The sequence below is a fragment of the Microchirus variegatus genome (assembly GCF_963457635.1).
Source record: "Microchirus variegatus genome assembly, chromosome: 9".
Taxonomy (NCBI): domain Eukaryota; kingdom Metazoa; phylum Chordata; class Actinopteri; order Pleuronectiformes; family Soleidae; genus Microchirus; species Microchirus variegatus.
This window is the reverse complement of record NC_139810.1, coordinates 27,651,343-27,671,853: the sequence shown is the minus strand read 5'-3', so window position 1 is coordinate 27,671,853 and position 20,511 is coordinate 27,651,343. Positions and strand designations below refer to the sequence as shown.

At 39.1% G+C, this 20,511-nt stretch overlaps 1 protein-coding gene across 1 annotated transcript; it reads right to left on the bottom strand.

The window, feature by feature from the left end:
- Positions 1–1,627: 1,627 nt before the first annotated feature.
- On the bottom strand, positions 1,628–17,759 carry LOC310932249 (immunoglobulin-like and fibronectin type III domain-containing protein 1; the record flags this gene model as incomplete). The annotated part of the gene is made up of 23 exons (XM_083895542.1): positions 1,628–2,070; positions 2,135–2,431; positions 2,521–2,713; positions 2,795–2,880; positions 3,035–3,343; positions 3,605–3,733; positions 3,841–4,020; positions 6,502–6,798; positions 7,766–8,059; positions 8,139–8,280; positions 9,011–9,135; positions 10,086–10,181; positions 11,113–11,199; positions 11,675–11,803; positions 11,924–12,337; positions 12,435–12,707; positions 12,887–13,106; positions 15,044–15,129; positions 15,233–15,332; positions 15,448–15,587; positions 15,710–15,832; positions 16,727–16,786; positions 17,756–17,759. The coding sequence occupies 23 exons, from the start codon at positions 17,757–17,759 to the stop codon at positions 1,643–1,645; spliced, it is 4,212 nt and encodes a 1,403-aa protein (XP_083751668.1). The 3' UTR covers positions 1,628–1,642.
- Between the last annotated feature and the right edge of the window lie 2,752 nt (positions 17,760–20,511).

Here is a 20,511-nt window from a genome sequence, read left to right as displayed (position 1 = left end):
ACAGTTATCGTCTGGTGTTGCTGTTTTATTCATTCAAACACACATAATACACATATATACATACATACACACACATATACACACATACATACATACACACACATATACACACATAATAAACATATACAAACACACATACATACATACATACATACACGCATACATACATACATATACACACATAATAAACATACACACATACATATACACGCATAATAAACATGCACACACATATACACATACATACACACACATATACACACATAATAAACATACACATATATACACACATACATACATACAAACACACATAATAAACATACACACACATATACATACATACACATACATATACACACATAATAAACATACACACGCACATATACACACATAATAAACATACACACATACATACACACACATAATAAACATACACACACATATACACACATACATACACACATATACACGCATAATAAACATTCACACACATACATACATACATACACATGCATATACACACATACATACACACACATATACACGCATAATAAACATACATATACACACATACAAACATCCACATACATATACACACATAATAAACATATACTCCCATACGTACATACACACACATATACACGTATATACACATACTGTAAACAGACGTATATACACAGTTATAAATATACTCACAGACACACACACACACACACACGTTAATTATGGATGAAGAGTTCACAGAGATGCAATTGTTGACACATTTTCTTTTCCAAATCTGCAGGCGTAAAGGGGCAAATGGCTGACGGCGTAATGTCTGAAGGGTTACGAGACTGTGAGAAGTCTGGGAACCACTGGTAAAGAGCTTAACAATTTCCTCCTATTTTTTATTTTATTTTTTATTTTATTTTTATTTTTTTAATGGACCTGTGTTCATTGTAAATGTGGCTAGGAGCCTACACAGTGGCATTCACTGACTTTGGAAAGGGCACATTTCTATTAAAGGTCACCCTAACCTTTTTGAAATGTCTATAACTAATTAACCATCTTCTGTCTTCTTCTTCTTCTTTTCATCATCTGGTGCAGTTGCTTTCCCTTGCTCTTTTCTGTCTCTTTTGGAGGGTTATTTATGTGTATTCTATTATACAATATTCTTTGGGACAGAGTCCTTGTTGTGTTTATCTTAATGTTAAATAAAACGCAGTCATCATTAATGTTACAGTGTTAATAATATAGTATCTCAGGTAGGTTGAAATGATTGCAGCATTGCATGTATTACATTATAACATTTTCTTTGTGCATTTCACGTTTAAGATGTACAAAAACCTTAGATTTCTGCACATCTTTAAATCGTTACGAAAGCATAGTTTATATAAATTGACATTTCAGAGAACCCTTTTCAACATTTGTCCATGATATCAACACTGTCCATGTTCATTCTGATTTTATTTACCAAATACACAGTTAATCATTTTCAAAACATGCAGAAATGCAATGATTTATTTGCATTTTTCAGCAGCAGTCTCGTATCTTTGTGTTGTTCCTCAGATGATGAAGCAGGAAAACCACTACAACTCATATTCTAATTGCTAAGTCTTCATTTTAAAGCAAAAACTTTTCATATCATGGTATTTGTAGTTCTTCACTCTGTAAAGGAATACAGAAAATGAGTTAATATATCTTGAGTTGCCTTTTTACTCACACATCCTTTCACTTTAAAGTGCAGGCGTGTCTCTCGCTCACCTCTGATACTGAGGATGGTGGAGGATTCAGCTCGTCCCAGGGCGTTTTCGGCACAGATGGTGTATTCTCCCATGTCCTTCAGGCCCACGCAGAGGATCAACATGGAGCAAACGCCGCAGGTTTCAGAGATGTAATAGTTGGTATTAGTGTTTAGACTGATGTGATTTCGATACCACGTAATCCGAGCTTTGGGATTTCCCTTCACGGCACAGCTCATGTAGCACTCGTAGCCTTTGGGTGCAGTGCGAAGCTTCAGGGGAACTAAGAAGGTCGGAGCACATCGCAGATCACGGTACCTCCTGGTTGGTGCAGTGAGGACAAACTTTTCTGCAAAAGAGAAGTTGATGTAATTATAACTTTTTTTTGTGACCTTATTCCATTAAACGCAAACCTTTCTTCTTCTCCATCCCCCAGGTCGGTGACTCGGAGGGCGCGGATACGCCGATGTCATTCTTGGCATACACTCGGAAATTATATTCCCTGCCGAGCATGATGTTGCAGACCGTGAACTTGTGATTGAAGAGTCGCTCGGCCACCGTGGTCCACGTTTGCTTGGTGGAGTCTAGTTTGGTCACCGTGTAGTGGAGGCGGTCGTCGCGCTTCTCATCGGGTGAAGGTTCCCAGATCACCGTCACTGTCCCTGGCACGTTTTCCTCCAGTTCTACCAGTCCGGGAGCCTTTGGATCATCTGTAAACATTGTCACTTTTACTTGCCTCACATCCAATATACATATACAGTACAGAGAAAATGATGTATAATAACTCGTAAACCTTTACCTGTGACCCTGACCTCTGTATTGAATGTCTCCTGTCCTGCAAGATTCTTCACCAGAATGGAGTAGATGCCAGAATCGGAGCGCTCAGAGGAAGGAATAAACAACTGGGATGAGCCGTCAGAGTTACTTATTGTTGCTCGCTGTGTCATGGGCACATTATCCTTCATCCATATAATATCTGGCCACGGAGAGGCCTGGCATAAAATATAAAGTTCATTAGAAATATCATTAAAATTCTGGCATGGATCATTTTTTAGTTTGGGTTTGTCTCTTACCTCAAAGTTTACTGTGATCCTGACAGAGTTTCCCGCCCTCACCACCACAAAACTCTTCATCTTGCGGTTAGTGAACTTTGGCCTCACTAAAAAGAAAAAAAGAATTTAATAACATTAAAATTCGGGAGATTTTTAGGTGCGATAATCCAAAATCTACAATATAAATGATATAAGCTGTAAAGGATGGTGCAAAGATGGTGTCATTATTGTCTCTTCAGCTGCCGAGAAGCATTACCATACCAGGTGAGGGCATCGCGATGGCGTAGTTGGGCAGCTCCTCCGGTGCGCTCTCTCCTCCATCATTCATCGCGATCACTCTCACCCAGTACACCTCCATGGACTTGAGGCTCTTCACGCTGTAGGAAGTGGTGATGATGGGACTGCTGTTACAGCGCGACCAATCGATACAATCCGTAAGCCGAATTTCGACAAAGTATCCCTTCGCTTCATCCCGTATCCCCGCTTTCTCCTCGGGTTTGGTCCAGGTCAGGACCAAGTGGGTGTAAGACGTTTCAGTCACCTTCAGGCCTGCGACTTTACCAGGTGCCTCTGGGATTAAGAAACACAAAACAGTCATGTCATGTTGAACATTAAAATCATTTATGAATGCAATTTATGTTGAAGGCAAACCTTTGCAAATGAAAGTGCTGTGTGTGTGACATTTTACCCATCAGTCAAAATGGGTAACACGAGTAAATGTAATTCATAACTTTCCACCTCTGGTAACTACATCCATAAATATTCAACTCTACAACACCATAATGTGTGTTATTTATTCCACAAATGTGTGATATGTGACCAACAACTTACTCTTGGGATCCCGTGCGAAAACAAACTCTGACGGGTTGCTAAATTCGCCAGCTCCTGAGAGGTTTATGGCTGCAACTCTGAATTCATATTCCATGCCAGCCATGACATCCTTCACCGCATATTTCCTGTCTGCAGTCAATTTTAAACGAAGAGCATCGACAATAACATCACTGTCACAGTTTAAAAGTGTGAGTAAATAATCATAATTTAAAAAAAAAATTAAAAAAAATGCTGACCTTTTATTAGCTCATTCAGGGTGTTGACCACAGTCCAGAGATTACTCCCCTTTTTGCGCTTTTCCAAAATATAACCCAGGATGCGTGAACCTCCCGTGTTGCTCGGTGGAGCCCAGCAAAGGTTAATGCAGTCGTCAAAGGCACTGACCACCTTTGGGGCTGCTGGAGGCCCAGGGAACGCTGATAAGTGGAGAGATAGAATGCAGATCATTCAAGGTTGTAATAAACAAACAGCAATATTGTTATTTTCTATTAATGTCAGGACTATAATTATGACTGTTCTGTGCAGACGAAATGAAAGACACCACTGGTATTTTACTGTACTTAGTACAGGGTTAATTGAGAAGACACAATACAGACCATTAACATTTAAAGTGGTTGCACAGCAGGGGGCAGCAATGGCATTTCATTGGAAGATGATCAAAAAGGTCTATGCTTTTCATCATGTTTTTTTTTTCCCACACATGCCACAGGAGGAAAATCGAACATGTAATGCAGTTAAATTCATTCATTCATTAAAAATAACAATAATACCAATTTTTAAATTTCAATTATTTACCATTACCGTAGCAAATAGCAAGAGAAAACTACTCATTGTCCCACAGTGTCAATACACTTGAAAGCAAAAAATCTCACCATTTCTTCCTTGGGTTATAACCTAATTTACTCCCAGAAAATCTAATCAAAAGCTGCCCTAAACGTTTTGTATTTACAGACAAGACAGATAAACCCATAAAACATAACCTCCTTGATGAAGGTAATAAATATTGCTGGGAATTGTATAATAATAAAGGTAATGCGAACTGTTAAGGTGACATTAGTGTTTCACAAAAAGCATAAATATTTTTACAAATCTGAAACTTCCTGTGTATCTGGTCAGTTTTTGACAAATCTATATTGGGTTTGATTTAGACCTGATGGGATGTGACATATAGTAAATGTGGGTAATCCACAATTTTAAGCGTTTTAAGTCTTCAGTAACGCGTTTGTTCTGACCCCGGTGTGTACGCTCACAAATTAAATAAAGTTTTTACAAAACCCTAGTCGGGTCTTAAGCCACGCCCACACATGCCTGAACCACCTGCGTCAATTAGGGAGCAGAGCACGCTGTTGCTGCGGTTTGAACTTTTGAACGTCCCAGAATCAACTTTGGAAAGGAAAAAAACGGACAACAGACGAAAACGGTTTGTGTTTATGTCGACAGCAAGTGTTAAATCAACTATTGAACACAAAGACATATGGTTAAGTAAACAACAAACAAGAAGTATCTTGTTATTTGTTCACAACTAGCATCATAGCCCAGTAAGCAACAAGCTAGCATCAATAAGCATGGTTATGTTGCAGCATTGTTACCCGTTAAAAAGGGTTGTGTAGCATCAGGTTTCAAAGAGGAAGTTTGAATTGTTGAGGAAAGAGGAGAAAATATGGTATGGTACTGCTCTAAAACACCGCAGATGAAGAGGGAGCTGTACTAAAGACAGAAGGAGGCAGTAATGCTACATTATAGATAGCACCAGTAAAGCAGCAAGGAAGAAGAAGAATGAAAAAGGAAGGCCCTAAACTCTGGTGGTTAGCAGTAGAGCTGAAACGATTAATCGATGCATCGATTATTAATCGATTACTAAATTAATCGCCAACTATTTTGATAATCGATAATCAGTTTGAAGCTTTTTTCATTATTGAAACAAGATTTCTGATTGTTTTATCTAATTAAATGTGAATATTTTCTTGGTTTCTTTGCACCCACATAAAAAAGAAATAATTAAAACTGATAATTTTGGTTTGTGATCAAAACAAGACTTTTGAGAACATCATCATTTCCAGCTTTGACAAACACTGATGGACGTTTTTTAATATTTTCTGACATTTTATGGACCAAACTCTTCATCGATGAATCGAGAAAAAATAATCAACAGATTAGTTGATTACGAAAATAATCGTTAGTTGCAGCTCTAGTAAGCAGCAGCAGCAGTCATTAAATTTAACGCTTCTTTGTTTTTTTTCCAGCAGGAGCAACACGTGGAGAACAACTGGGACTTGTTCTGGGAAGTGCTTTTCCAGATATCAGATCCAATATTCACCGACTACAGAGATCGAAGATCTGCACAGGAAAACTAAAACAACACACCGCTCCATTGAGACTAAGACTCCTACATGGATGTCTTTTTCAAGCAGACCCTCAACAGTAAGTCAATCTTGCTTGCATTTTGCCTGTGGGGATATTAATATTTTGTAGACCGCTGTGTCATACTGAACCTTTGCTTGTACAGTACGTATCGCTTTTATGCTGGCCTGCTTTTGGCAGCGGAGGAATGAAAAGATGCATTTTGTGTTTCCGAAATGTAGCGAGCGTAGAGCTCTTGCACTTATTTTAGCTGTGTGATGTTGTCGGCATGTTCCATTAGCTGTCAGGTTAATACCGCCGGTTTGTTTGTCAAACGATACCCTGGTGATGAGGACATTTTTCGGACTCAAAGCAAGGTATTCTCATTTATGAATCTGTGTCTTGACCACGTTTGATCTGTCTCATATGACATAAAAGCAGTGTACATCAAGTACAAGTAAAACCTCAGCAGTTGTATTTACATTTCTGTCTTGCATGTTCTAAATAAGACGAATCAAATGGAATCGTGTACAGTTTACAGTACCAGTTTTGCTCACCCAGTGTGCCTGCTTGCATTTCATCAGTCTCCATAACTTCACTTGTGCCCTCCGCCGTCACTGCTCGCACTCGGTAAAAATATTTGCGGCCGTGGTCCACGTCTGTGTCACAGAAGCAGGGCACTCCAGGGATCTCCCCTATTTTCTTCCAGGTGTTCCGTCCCACTCTCTGACGCTCGATTATGTAGTTCGTCACTGGTGAGCCGCCATTATCCTTTGGCGGCCGCCACCTAAATTCGATGCACGTTGCTGAACTCTTTGTTACCTCTGCGGGGCCCAGAGGGGAAGTGGGTTTGTCTGAAACGGTGAAAAAAGTATTTGATAAAACAAAAACTTTAAAGAAATGAGAGAGCGAGTACCACATTTAGGCTTTTTCATTGCTGTTATTGCGAGATAATTATAGAAAAACATTTGAGATACAGGCAACCGTGACAGGTGTAGTTAAAGCAACGTTGTTTTTGTCAAGCTCTGTGTGGCATTTTCCACACAACCTGTCATGTTCTCACAGTCTGAGACTCTGCTGAAAGGAGAACAAAAATCTTTCAGTAAGTAACATGTTCATTGAACAGCAGAATTTTGAAAATAAAATGGCTAGGTACCAAACACAGGTGGGCTCAGTGGAATGTGACCATGTTTTCTGATGAGCTGTGACGCACTGCAGCACACCGGTGTATGCTGTTTTGGAATTTAGGGCTTGGCAGTATAGCTAAAACTGCGATAGCGATAGATATTTTCCCCTTGAATGAATGATGAAGAAACGGATGATGACAAACACTTGTTAAACACAGAAGCGAAGTATTCAAAGCAATTATGTTGCTTTTTGCTGTAACCATTGTGTTTGCACAGTGTATGGAATAAATAAATAAAAATAAAACAACACTTATCACAAAGTAAGTAACACTTTCTAAGAAGCAAACAACACTTTATGAATTGAGCAACCACAAAATCAAAATGGCAAATGAAATATTGATTTAATCATTCAAAATGATTGTATTTTATTTGTTTGGAAATACACTTTTTGTTTGCAAAGTTTGTGATTCTGTCCATGGGCAAGCCTTAGGAACTATTGCTCTGCCCTTTACTAAATGCTGCATAGTTTCCTGCACAAATCACCTCCTTTTGTGCAGATAAACATTATCGAATAGATTTCTTTTAAATTGACACATTTTTTTTGTTGGTTCTACACCGATATGTTCAAAAGCTGAACATCTCGGGGTAAGAAATAATGTCAATACAAGTTCGTCAGTGGTGTTCATTGACTCACCAAGCACAATTAGCTGTGAAACTGCCTCGATGAAGCCGTGTTCGTTCTTGAGTTTGATCTTGATCTCTCCTGATTCCCTCCTCTGGCACCTGCTAAGAAGCAAGCGGCTGTGGCTCGCAGATTTCTCTATCTTTGTGTTGCTGTCGTCTTGGAGCTCTTCTCCCTCTCTGTACCACTGAATCTTTATGGGTTCATGGCCAACAAAATGCAGTTTGAAGATGGCGTTGTGACCCACTTTAACTTTAACAGGCTCGGTGAAAGCACGGAGGTCTTCAGGATCAAACCTTGGGGGATCTAGATAAAAGATATTAGGGGCATCATTTTCATGAGGTGTAGCCGTTATCATTAGTGTTATCGAGATAGATTCCCAAACCTTCAACGCTGATCATCGCCTCTGTTTTACGACCGTCTGCTTCAAAACGGTATTTCCCAGAATGCTCTTCTGTGCACCTGATTATCACTAATTTATGGATCGCACCGTCTTTAGTGATAATAACATTGTCATTCGGGGATATCTGATAGGAAAGTGGGAAGACATATGTGAATCGAGCAAAAACAATAACAAGGTAATTAGTCATTCAAATTAGAAACACTGCACGCTCCAAATGGCTTTGTGTCCAGCTGTGTTGTGTCCCACATAGGCACAATATTTCTAAACATCTGCAAGGTATTTGAGGTAAATCAGAATGACTATATACCATACAAAACCAGCATGTTTTTTTTCATTTTAATATTCAGTTTGTGTTGGTTGGTATGACAGCTGTCAATCAAGCGTGAGCACAACAACTGAACAACTGGACCAAGATCAGCTGTACAGGAGGATCTTGACTCGTACATTTTATTTAAAAGCTAACAAATGAATTGAATCCATTTGCACATCCATGGCAGACTATTTAGAAAACCGTGCAGTAACCTTTACTATAATGGAGTACATTTATTTTCCCTAATGGCAAGTGAAAATGAAAAATAAACACCCACTGATTATCCATGTAAATACTAAAACACAAAACACATTCTGTTCTGTTACATTCTGGATTAAAAGTGAAGACAAAACGTACAAAAGCATAAAATACAATTTAGTCCACAATCATTACAATTTGATTTTCCTGACAGGTTTTTCTCGTAGTGATTCTGAGGAATGACGATCCCTGTCACATCTTGGTTTGTTTATAAAAAAAATATCAGGACTTTCCTGATTGACAGTGACACCTCCATGATGATGTGTTTACTTGTCAGACTACTAACCTTTTTTCCATCTTTGATCCAAGCTCCTTCACAGTCGTCTTTGCTGAGCTTACACGTTAATTCAGCAGCCTCGTTGATGATGGCGCTGACATCAGACAGTCCACAGATGAACTGGACCCCTTGATCTTAACAAACAAACAAACATGAACCGTTGGTCATCATGACTGATGAGAACAGAAACACCCAAAGGAGGCTGGTTTCTAAAATGGTTTATAGTTGTTGTTTTTCTTTTCATAAGATGCTTTTCGATTTCTGCGATTGTTTTTGTCCCTTCTGTTTTCAGCTCTTAAAATAGGTTGACTGTTGATGCCTATTGATATTTCTAACACTAGGTTTCTTTGTCAAGATGTTGCTCAGCTGTATTGTCTCTGTTTCTAAAACAGAAAACTTACTCATTTTCTGTCTCATTTCAAGAAGCAAATGACAATAATCATTTGAGTTGGTGGTGTGGTTGTGGAAACTTGTAAAAGTAACCTAACGATAACTTTGCATGGACTTTGTTCGCACTTTAAGAAGTGGTGGTTAACTTTAGCCACCTCGTAATTCAGTGCTTCTCCGATCTACTCCAGAATCGATACTGAAGTCAAAACAATTCTTGACTCTTTAGTGCACTGTGCCCTAAACCACTGACTTTCTCCAGCAGCGTGGAACAGCCTCTTTCTTTTTTAGCAATCATTATCTATGGGTGAAGAGCTTTTGAAGTGAAACGGACTATTCGCCTAACAGAGTTGTTTCAATTTTAGTGAGGTGCTACACTATACCGTGTGTTTCAATTACTTTTGTTTCTTATTGCTGAGGTTTGGGGACATTGCTGTGCTAAAGTCAGTCCTCAGGTGATTATTGATTGTATTTCTCACAATTGCAGAAACATAAAGTAAATATATTTTGTTCCTTTTATAGAGTTATACATGCACATTATTATGAAACGCAGTAGCTTACAATTATTCACTTTAATTGTTTGTTTACTTGATGGTCCCCACAAGCTCAAATGAGTAAAGCTTTATATTCAGCATGTTAGATGCATTCAAATAGAGCCCCCCCCCCCCTTGTTATTCAGTCACGACCCTTCACTTACCTATCACCAGTTCTTCTATCAGCGGGCCTTGCCTTTTACGCCTTGCATGTGTGGCAGAGCCAGTGGCATCAACAGTCTCATCACAGTCACTGCATTCTTCAGCACAGGTTTTCGCTTAATTATTCAATCCTTGGCTTTATATATATATATAGTCAATTAATCAGTTTAAAGTGTCAGATAAAGAATGTTCATGTTATAAGGTCATACGGTATATTGTGCTAATTAAACTAGAATTCAATGACTTATCAATGCATGCTTAAAGGTAAAATGACCCTAAATGATTTATTTGCCTATACAAAAAGACTAAAGTAACCAGAATGAACAGTTTTTTGTAATCCAGTCATTACACAACACGCATCCATTAATACACCAGTTGTGGTCTCTTACCATTGTCTCCTGTCTGTAGCTGTTGACTTTGCTTTGTATGACTTGGACGCCTTAATTTTCCCACGGAGTCCTCGTCACTATCACTGTCACTTATGTCTTTGTCACTTGCTGCATCGTTTGGATCTGTTTTAGAGCCACAACATTTAGTGAGGACACATTTTTCATTTTACACAATGGTGTTTCAATGAATCCCACACACTATTACAACTGTATACATTCAATGTTCTCACAAGCTTTCCATTATGAAAAAAAACGTAGCAACATGGGCAATACATCTGGCATTGTTCTCACCCAAACTAGGACAAGAACTCATTAAAATCCTCGAGAAAGTATACCTGGTTCAGGTATGATTAATAGGTGAAGTCAGTGTAATATAATGCGTTTTGTGTCTCACCAGATTTCTGTCTTCGTTGAACTGTTCTCCTGTGCCTTGAGCGCCTTTTATTTCCACCTGAGTCACCAACTTCGTTTTGACCTGTGGCACATTTAAATCTAGGTTATTGTTGATGTGCTATACACTTTCAGCTTTTTTACATATAGGACCTATGATCTTGCTTACCACATACACCATAAACAAACAGTTTTATATCCAAAATTGATTTTGCACACTTGCATTAATGTACCAATTCTGTTCTCGTACCGTTGTCTCCTTCCTTGACTTGGCTAATCGAGTCCTCATCACTCTCACTGTCACTTTCATGTTTGTCCCCTGCTGCTTCATTCTGATCTGTTGTAAAACAACAGTGAGGTAACATTTTGTTGTTCACAGTGATATTCCAATAAATTACTTTCAGTCAACAAAAAAAAGTAGTAACACGGCAACCACTTTGTCCCCACTCAAATTAGGACAAGCTCTTCTTTTCTAATTTCTTCTCTAAAAAGCATATCTGATACAGGCATGGTTAATCAGTTGTAGTAAGTACGTTAATCTCTTTCATACTGAAAATACTGTATGATCTCTCACCGGATGTTCGTTTTCGCTGAATTTTCCTTGTTCCCTTTGAGCGCCTTTTGTTTCCACCTGAATCAGTCACTTCATTTTGACCTTTGAATAAAGGTCAACGCTATTTCAGTTCAAATACGTATACTGCTTAGAAAATAAGTATGGATATTAACTGAGCAAGAAGACAATTAGCCGTAAAATGATAGATAAAACAGAAAATATATAATTATAAGAGTAGTGCATTTTGTACTCATCTTACCAACTAGGATGTCTCCTTTCTCGTCACGCTTTAATCCTGAGTTATCTGCAGATTTTGTGAAGGCCTCACTTTCTTCAGAATATCCTTCTTCATCTGCATCTGTGGTGTGCCAGTTATAAAACATTTCACCTTTTAAATTTAAAGTTACAAATGTCACAGGAGTGATAGGAACATGTTGTGTTGAACCTTTCTGGTCTGGAACACAACATTCCTTGAAGTAATTCGACTATTTTGAAAATTGGACTTTACCTGTTACTTTGTTGTTATCCCTTTGACCTGATTCGATGGTCCTGGGGTCACCGACTGTCACCGAATTATCTCCTCTTGCGTTGTTCGTCTTTACTTTCTCTTGGCGTCCTGTTTGCTCAGAGAGAGCACTGGCTCTTGCTGTGTCAGGCTTGTCCATTACTGCCCCAGCATTTCTACCCAGACCAGTGACCAGTGCAGTATTTCCACCGTCCCTTCCACCTGTGGTAAAGGCATTTACTCTTTTGAGTTGTCCTGCTTCGTGCCTTGCCTTTACAGCTGCTAGAATCTTCTCCATCTCCTTTTGGCTTTTTAGAAGTTGCTCTCTGGCCACTTTCTCAAGGTCATTCTGTGCTCTACCAACCGCTGTAGATTTTCGAGGCTTTGTCTTACAAGCAGATGAAGGGTCACTATAAGCTACAACATAAATGAATGACAGGATTATTTGTGAAGACCACAGTTATGGAAATCAGGTTTGTATTGTCGATTAATGACAATAAATGATAGATTTTACCTTCCACAACCAGCCAGGCACTGCAGGACGTAATGCCAGCCACAGCTGAATATATGCCTTTGTCGTGCTGCTTGCAGTCCTTGACCAACAACCGGTGGATCAGTTTATGATCCGACACTGTTATGTTGTATTTTTCTCCATCCTGCAGAGTGCTGGCCTTGCCCATCCATGTGATGCTGGATAGTGGGTGTGTGAGAACACATTCAAAGAGAGCGTCGTCTCTTTCTTGCACTTTAGTCTCCTGGATTTTAATAACAAATCCCACATTCGATACTGAAAAAAAAAGAATCATGCGCAACATGATTATATTCCAATTTTATATACATAAAAAAAAAAAAATGCAATTGTCTACTGATTCTTAAGACATGAGAAATACAATTTAAAGCAAAAATAATTGTCAATATGAGTTTTGACAGTTGATTTTTAGCGTTTGCCTCTTTCCTTGAACTTACGTTTGAAATCTTTAAGGAAGAGGTTGAATTCTTCAGCATCTTCTTGGTTCAGGACTGTGTCGAGGAGGTTGAGCCTTTCAACATCCACCTGATTCATGCTACCCATACTCTCTTGTATCAAGCTTTTGATCGTGAAATCCTTTGTCCTTTTACCAATCTGAAAACCGTGTTTCTCTGTTGCATTATCGTCTTCTTCATCATCGTAGGCAACTGGATCATCCTGCCAGGTACACAGAAGGGTTACAGAATAAATGAGACTCGTATTTGGAATAATATACTGTGAAAATACAGAGTATTTTATGTGTTTATAATTTCAAACAGTTGCTCTGGATAAAAAAACAACAACAAATACAATCATTTATATTTTTCTGAAGTACTTGTGTATCGAGTACAAAAACAATTTGTCCTTCTCATTTTTTTGTCAATTGCTGTTATGCATCAGTAACCGCTTGTAGAGCTTTGAGCGTCACGTAACTCACTTGGCTCACACCACCATGTTGGCAGGAAAAGCTCCTGGAAATGACAGTGCCGATTTCAAGCTTTAAGAGTTCACTGCACGCTTTAAATCCACGGAGATTGAGAAGTTTATCACAGAACCTGACAGACTGGATATATCCGGTCCTTACAATACCTCCGAGTGCTTTTCATAAGTATGGAAACGGCCAGAGTGGACATTATTCCAGACCTGTCGCATCACGACATCTTCAACTTTCTGATTAACTTTCCCCTCGTTCTACTCCAGCTTACACGTTGCAGTAAAAGCATGAAAAAAAGATATTTAAGTTTATTAGCGCTGGGGTCTCTAACCGCACTGAAGTTGGCAACCAGGTACGCAGCTTCCTAGTTGGCAGTTAAGGGGAAACTTAACAATGATTGTGACTCTAACTTTGTCAAATAGAATAAAGGTTTTATGAATGTCATAATGTGTCTCGAAGTACAACAAGGCTTTGAATCATAGTCAATCGCGCTTTCACACACATAACCTACTTTCATTGTAGGTTTTGTTTCACTGAAGTTTACGCTTGACTGCCAAATGCCAAATTTAGCGTTGTGATTTTGTACTTGATACGAAGTGACTGCAGAAGTGATCCACCTCTGCCATCCTCTGCATCTTTGGTAAAATACTCTCCTGTCAGCCTGCTAGCCACCAGTTTTGCTGATTAGGAATACAGTTGTTGAGCAGACAAGTTGCCTGACATATTGCTTGGTATATACAGCAGAGACAGCAAGGGCTGCGATCGGTCCTCAGAACAGGCTGAGCAAACACTGCTCCGTGCCGGCCACTGTGCGCACCGAGGGTCCACAGAGGCGGAGCTGATCACCTCTGACAACGTAGCTGCCAACGTCGCTGCCAAACTATAAATACGTCATATCCTAACACACACCCCACATGTTTAGACCCTAAATGGCTAATTTCTCGCCTCAAATTATCTTAAAACTGCGTTCCGTGACACAGGAAAGTGAGAAATGGCCACCGTTTCAACAACAGTCTTTCTCTCTCGGACGCCATTGCTCACTGTAGCCAAAAGCGCAACAACCTTGCGTAGCGACCCCTACTGATCGGGTGGGAAATTGCAGTGCGTATCCGTCACCACTACGGATACACACTGCATGGTTACGCAGTCGGATAACGCATTACGCAGTCGGAGAAGTATAATGTGGCCTTTACACTTTGAATGCTGGAGCCTTTTTTTAAAGCTGTTCAACAGATTTGATGTATTGCCCCTGAAAGTACTGGCTGCTGCCTAATAAAATCTTAACTTTGCTTTTGCGAAACAGCTGCCACACCTCAGGTGTTTTTTATGGCACCAGCACCTCATCCACCATGTTGCCAACTCGTGTTTTAAATTGCTTTTTAATTTGGTTAACTTGTTTTGGGAATACGGCATGAATTCATGTTATTTGCAGAGTTGCAGTAGGAAAAGAAAACTATTACAGCCTTTATGATTTCCAGTGAAAATGTATTGTTATCAAGGGATCACAGTGCAACTGTTATTTTACCCACTTCTTAATTTATTACTTCTTAATTTATCTGTATTTTATTATATGATTTTAAACAATGTTTTGGTGAATATAGTTGTCTTTAATGAAATGACAAATTGATAATTAATTTGCTGATTAGGAGCTATTTTGCTTCGCCGCTGAGAGTTTTCGTACCTTACTCATATTTTGCATTCGCTCCTTTTTCTTCTCTTCCATTTTCTTGAGAATCAAATTAAGGTCTTCAACACCATCTGTGCTATCTGTAGAGTAGGTGAAAATGGCAAATTCTGTGTGTTTCCAAGACTTCAAACACAAAAATAATTATTCAATGTCCAGTTAAGAAAAGCTATGAACATGCCTTACCCCCAGTCACATTTAATGTCGCCGTACACACAGCTTTACCATATTTGTTCACAGCATTGCATTTGTATGTGTCGGCGTCAGCAGCAGACACATGGTGAATCTAGAAATAATAAATGACATATGTACTGATTAAATTTCACGCAGACCAAATTGAAAGCATGCTCTAATGTTTATGAGCAGCAACATTTTCAGGATATTAACGATGATTTACTCACCTCAAATCTGTACTCCCCAGTTGATTCATCATATTTGCTCTGAAATTTGTCCTTATCTGAAGTCGTCCCCTTAGCTCTTCTCCATGACACCTCTGGTTTTGGATCTCCTTTCACCACAGCCTTAAAAATGGCTACTTTTCCTTTTGGGATATGTGGATATATTGCATTGTTATTTAAATGTTTACTGTTGTTAACTTTGTTTAATTCAAGATGAAGATACCTTTTGTGTGTGTTATTATAATAATAATAATCAGAAACTCACCTTTCTGGACGGTCACTTGGACTGGCTTACATTGGAAATCGGGTGTGCTCTTTCCTTCTGGTATGTTTGCCTCATACTGTGTGATTATCACTCCAGGAGTCTTAGACCTCTTACGGATGAGAGCTAAACAAAGCCGGCAAAATTGAAATATAAATAGCAAATATTATATTTTTAAATTGACAACAAAGCAGAAATCATTTTTGGCACATCTTCAGGAATGTAGAGATGATGCTTTGTGTGTTGACAGTAACATTTTCCATTTGGCTGCCATACACATGTACATCGGTACAAGTACATTTTTCTGAACCTTCTGTATATAGAACAGTATTAGTAAAGGAACAATGTCCCTGCACACAGTTCATCAATCAGTACTTGCGCGGCAGCTCATGTGTTCACACTAGGGCTGCAATTAAGGATGATTTCATTCCATGTAATCTGTCAATGACTATGTTGTTTATTTCTTCAATTTCTAAATGTCAGATCTGAGTTTAAATGTTGTTTTTTATGATTAAGAGACCAAAAACAAAAGATATTCAAATCTTTTGCATCCAATACATTAATCTACTCATCACACTACAACATACTGTGTGAACTCTTGTCACTTGGACATTCTACACATGGACTCACTCACTCTCATTCCACACCTGCACCCACTTGACTGTTGGGCATTTTGTTATCAGTCCTTTTGACACTCAAAGATAGAGGATCACACAAGAATCGATAGAGAAAAATATTCATACAGGGATTAGTGTTTATTATTACAAGGACAGAAATAGGATAACTGCCACCCTGTCAAATGTGCAACGAAGGGATATGACAAGGCACATAAGCGATAATTCAGGTTATCAACACAGAAACATGACAGGTCGTAAGCAGACACCACATTCAATAAAACATAACGCGTTATTCAATATTTATTCCATTATTCATGATAATGGTTCACACAGTGCAGTCATGCATCAGGACCGCACAAATGTTGTTTGTTTACCAGAAATTAAACGGGGTCTTTAATGTTACCTGTCTTGTTGCCAGACACTTCATTAAAATGTTGAATATATCGATGAACGATGGAGAAACCTGTGTGGAAATAATGTTAAATTCACTAGATCAGTTAGAAGCATGGGGTCAATACAGTGCGGTGGCTGTGAGACATTGTTTGTGTACTATAATATATATATATAATATGTGTCAAACGGAGGCCGTTTCTTATTAGTTGCTTCTTGGAAATTGCAGGATATGAGAAAATTGTAAAAGCATTTAATACTAGTTTTGGTGCCTAATAATTGCAGAGATTTAAGGTAATTATACAGCAGAACCTTTCATGTTTTTGAAGAAATTGAGGGTGTGTGATGGTTTAAAGACAGTTCTTGCTTTTTTAGATGAATCAGTGTTATAAGATTAAAAAACAGTTTTCAATTTCAGTACATTATTGCATAAATAATGTGATATTAATCTCTGCCACTTAATTTTTATATGAAATTAGTAAACACTAATATAGAACAAGTAGAAAGTACTTTGTCTTGCGGTGGGACCGGAGTTTTTCCCCCTTTTCCACATTTTGACCTGTAAAAAGAAAGCAAAGCTTTAGTATCGATGACAAAACCGGACATCAACGTTTCTTTGCGGTATATAGTATTGTATTGGTGCTTTTATATTCTGCTGCATATCAACAGAAGACACGTTCTACTGACTAGTACAATATTTCTGTTTGTCAGCCCTGTAAAGCCTCATTCAGGAAGCAATTTCCCAAGATGTCCAATAATTTTTCATGAGCAGACCACCTTTAGGCTGCTGAACCTACATTATTTTAACTGCACTGGCACCGCGGTCCCCTGGCCTCATCTTATAGGCACCACTTGCACAAGAATAGACGCAATCCAATGTTTAGCACATTACAGAGGCACAGTAAACAATATATATATATATATTCTCAGCTTTGTGGGGTGCCTTCAGTTATGTGTGACTGTGACAAATATGTTTGTAGCATAGGTTTGGAATGCTTAAACAAACCTGTCAGTCCTACTACATCTGTCCATGTCTATCTACCCATCTTTACACAAGGGGCAAGGTCAAAATGTCAGCCTGTTACATTTTTCTATGGCTGTTTCTGAAGGCGTGTATGGACGACAAAGAAAGCCATTTTCCGCAGTTCAGAGTTTAACTGTGTTGTGTTTTATCTGACGTTGGTGTTGACGATGATGTATGACAACATTTTTTGAGCATGAACTTTTATTCTAAAAGTAGGATCCATCACATTGTTCTTATTCTGTTGAGCGGTCTCTTGCCGAAAAACACAAACGGTCACTCCCGAAGCCAAGTCATGTTGAGCGCAAGATAAACATCGATGGCGCTCGGCTCACAAGTTATAGTTGGCTGCGATCCTGTGATAACATAATTACTGGTTGTTGGTTACACAAACGCCTGGCTGCAGACCATCACTCCTTTGAGCTCTACATTGTCAGACAACAGAGGTTAGATGTTAAGTATCAGTATAATTAAGAATTACAATTTATTATGTGCGCAAAGAACAATCGGTGATGGGGAAATTTTACTTGTGAATTTAACCCATCCTTATTTTATACCAGTAGAAACACATTAACAGGATACAAATCCCCTGCCCTTAACTACTATTAGGCACAGCAGTAGTATACAGAAAGACAAAGTCTGGATAAGTGATTTGTCATTTATGTTTGACTATTTGAATTAAAATTTCAATCTGTATCTAATACCAAACCAGCATGTGTTATGTTCTCAAGGAAAAGAACACTGAGACACTGGATCAGTCATACTACTATTTCTACAATACAGAACAAACAAAGAGTAAACTGGCTAATCCAGGCGTCCTCTAAGCAGATATCTCTGAATTATCTTAAGAGCGTGCCGTACATCCACAGTTTTTCTGCCCCCCCTCCCATTATTTCATAAACTGCAATCCATCAAGATAGTACAAAGAAAGTGAGGCCTGACCCATGGCCAGGAATGTGCCCTTGCTCACACACAGACACAAACAAACAGAGAGGTAGAGTGGTTTACCTGTCTCCAGCTCTGTCCTCACACCCACTCAGACTCTGAAACTGGTTTAAAGATTTGAAATGAACTTGCTGCCTCCCGGGTTTTTTTTTTTTCGCGGACCTTCAGTCCCTTGAGATAACACGTTTGCTTTTGCTGCCTGCGAGCTTGTCCCTCAACAGTGACTTACAAGGACTCGCTCCTTCTATTTAGCCAGATGGATGCTCATAGCGGGTGGGTTGTTATTAAGGGAGGGTAGTGTTGGGGGTGGTGGTGGTGATGGGGGGCATGAGGTAAGGAGGGATGGATATAGCCAGAAGGAGAGGGAAGGGCTACCAATGACAAGTTAGTGGCGACGTTTATCTCTCGCTGCAGTAATTACCGATGACAGCGTGCTCATCTTTCACAGAGCAGTTGCTGACAAGAAAATGATTGGTGGGTTGATTTTTGTCCCGTCTGGTGTGATTCTATACCATACCGCAGATACCGTGCACATATAGCTGTCAGAGGAGATAATAAAGACCAGTTTTGTGTTTTAATACATTCACTTACAGATAAAGTTGAATGTTAGCTGCTGAAAATGGTTTCTCCTAAAAAGATACCGAACAGATCTGATTTATTAAATGGTGACCTTGGGTGCCAGGTAACAACCTTTGCTATTGTGACACTGATAAAATAATGGACCTGTAGCCATACTCTATGATGCGCTGATGAACCTCCATGTGGTATAACATGAAGATGACTCTTGTTTGAACCCTACATTTGCTTTGGATATTGGTGAAGACCAAAATGTCGTGAACAAGTCTTATCCTCGTTTTGAAGTGTAGTAATTATATTACAGTGTGTTACATAATCAAGGTTATGGCATTTATTTTGAATAACACTTTGTTGTCGATGCTCGGAGGTGTGAGCGACTTTGGAAAGGCAAGGCCAAATGAAGAAGAAGGCACTGAAGCTTTGAAGGTCAAATACCAGAATGTCCCTTGCAGTCATCACGCAACGATTCAAACTATGTGTGTATTTTCTACCGTAAAAACATTTGCGGTGCATAAGAAAACAGAAAACAGATGCCGACTTAGCAGGTGGGGACATCAATGGCTGACATTAACATGTTCTGTTTTTGCAGTTGCTGAGCTAATTTCCTTATGGGAGGGAACTATATTTGATTCCTGTTATGTTCTTTCCATGGAGACGTGTTTTTTTTTTTTGCCACATTAGCAGCATGGCTCTCAGAAAGGATCTCCAATTTTTTTTTTGTTTTGCTCCACCAACTGCCAAATGTTGAGACTTTATTGTTTAACACACAATCACAATGTTAATTTAAGTAATAATCAGGCTTTGGCTTTATGCTCAACACAATCTGCTCCATGGAAACTGACCATGGATGGAATGACGCATTAAAAACCCTGGCTTCTAACATATTGGATAAGTTTGTGTCAACGGGACAGGCATAGATAACATCTACACTGGCACAAGACTCAAAGATGTCCCGTCATGCTTGTCCTTCCACATGGAGAACCTCTAATGCATCTGAATAAGCTCTTGAGTGGACCTGATCTCATATAAACCAGCTGGATTAAGAATTAAACCCCTTCAGCCCAGCCTCAATATATTGATGAAATGTCACGCCGCATAGCTTTCATTCCAGTCTTGGGGAACCATAGAGAGCCGCCGCCGAAGTGATAATTGGACAGCATAGCTTGCCTCTCCATAGTGTTGGTTGCTATTCTGAAGGACACCTCAGCAGTGCATCAACCGAGGCCTCCACAGTCACTCTTCAGTAAGGAGCGGAG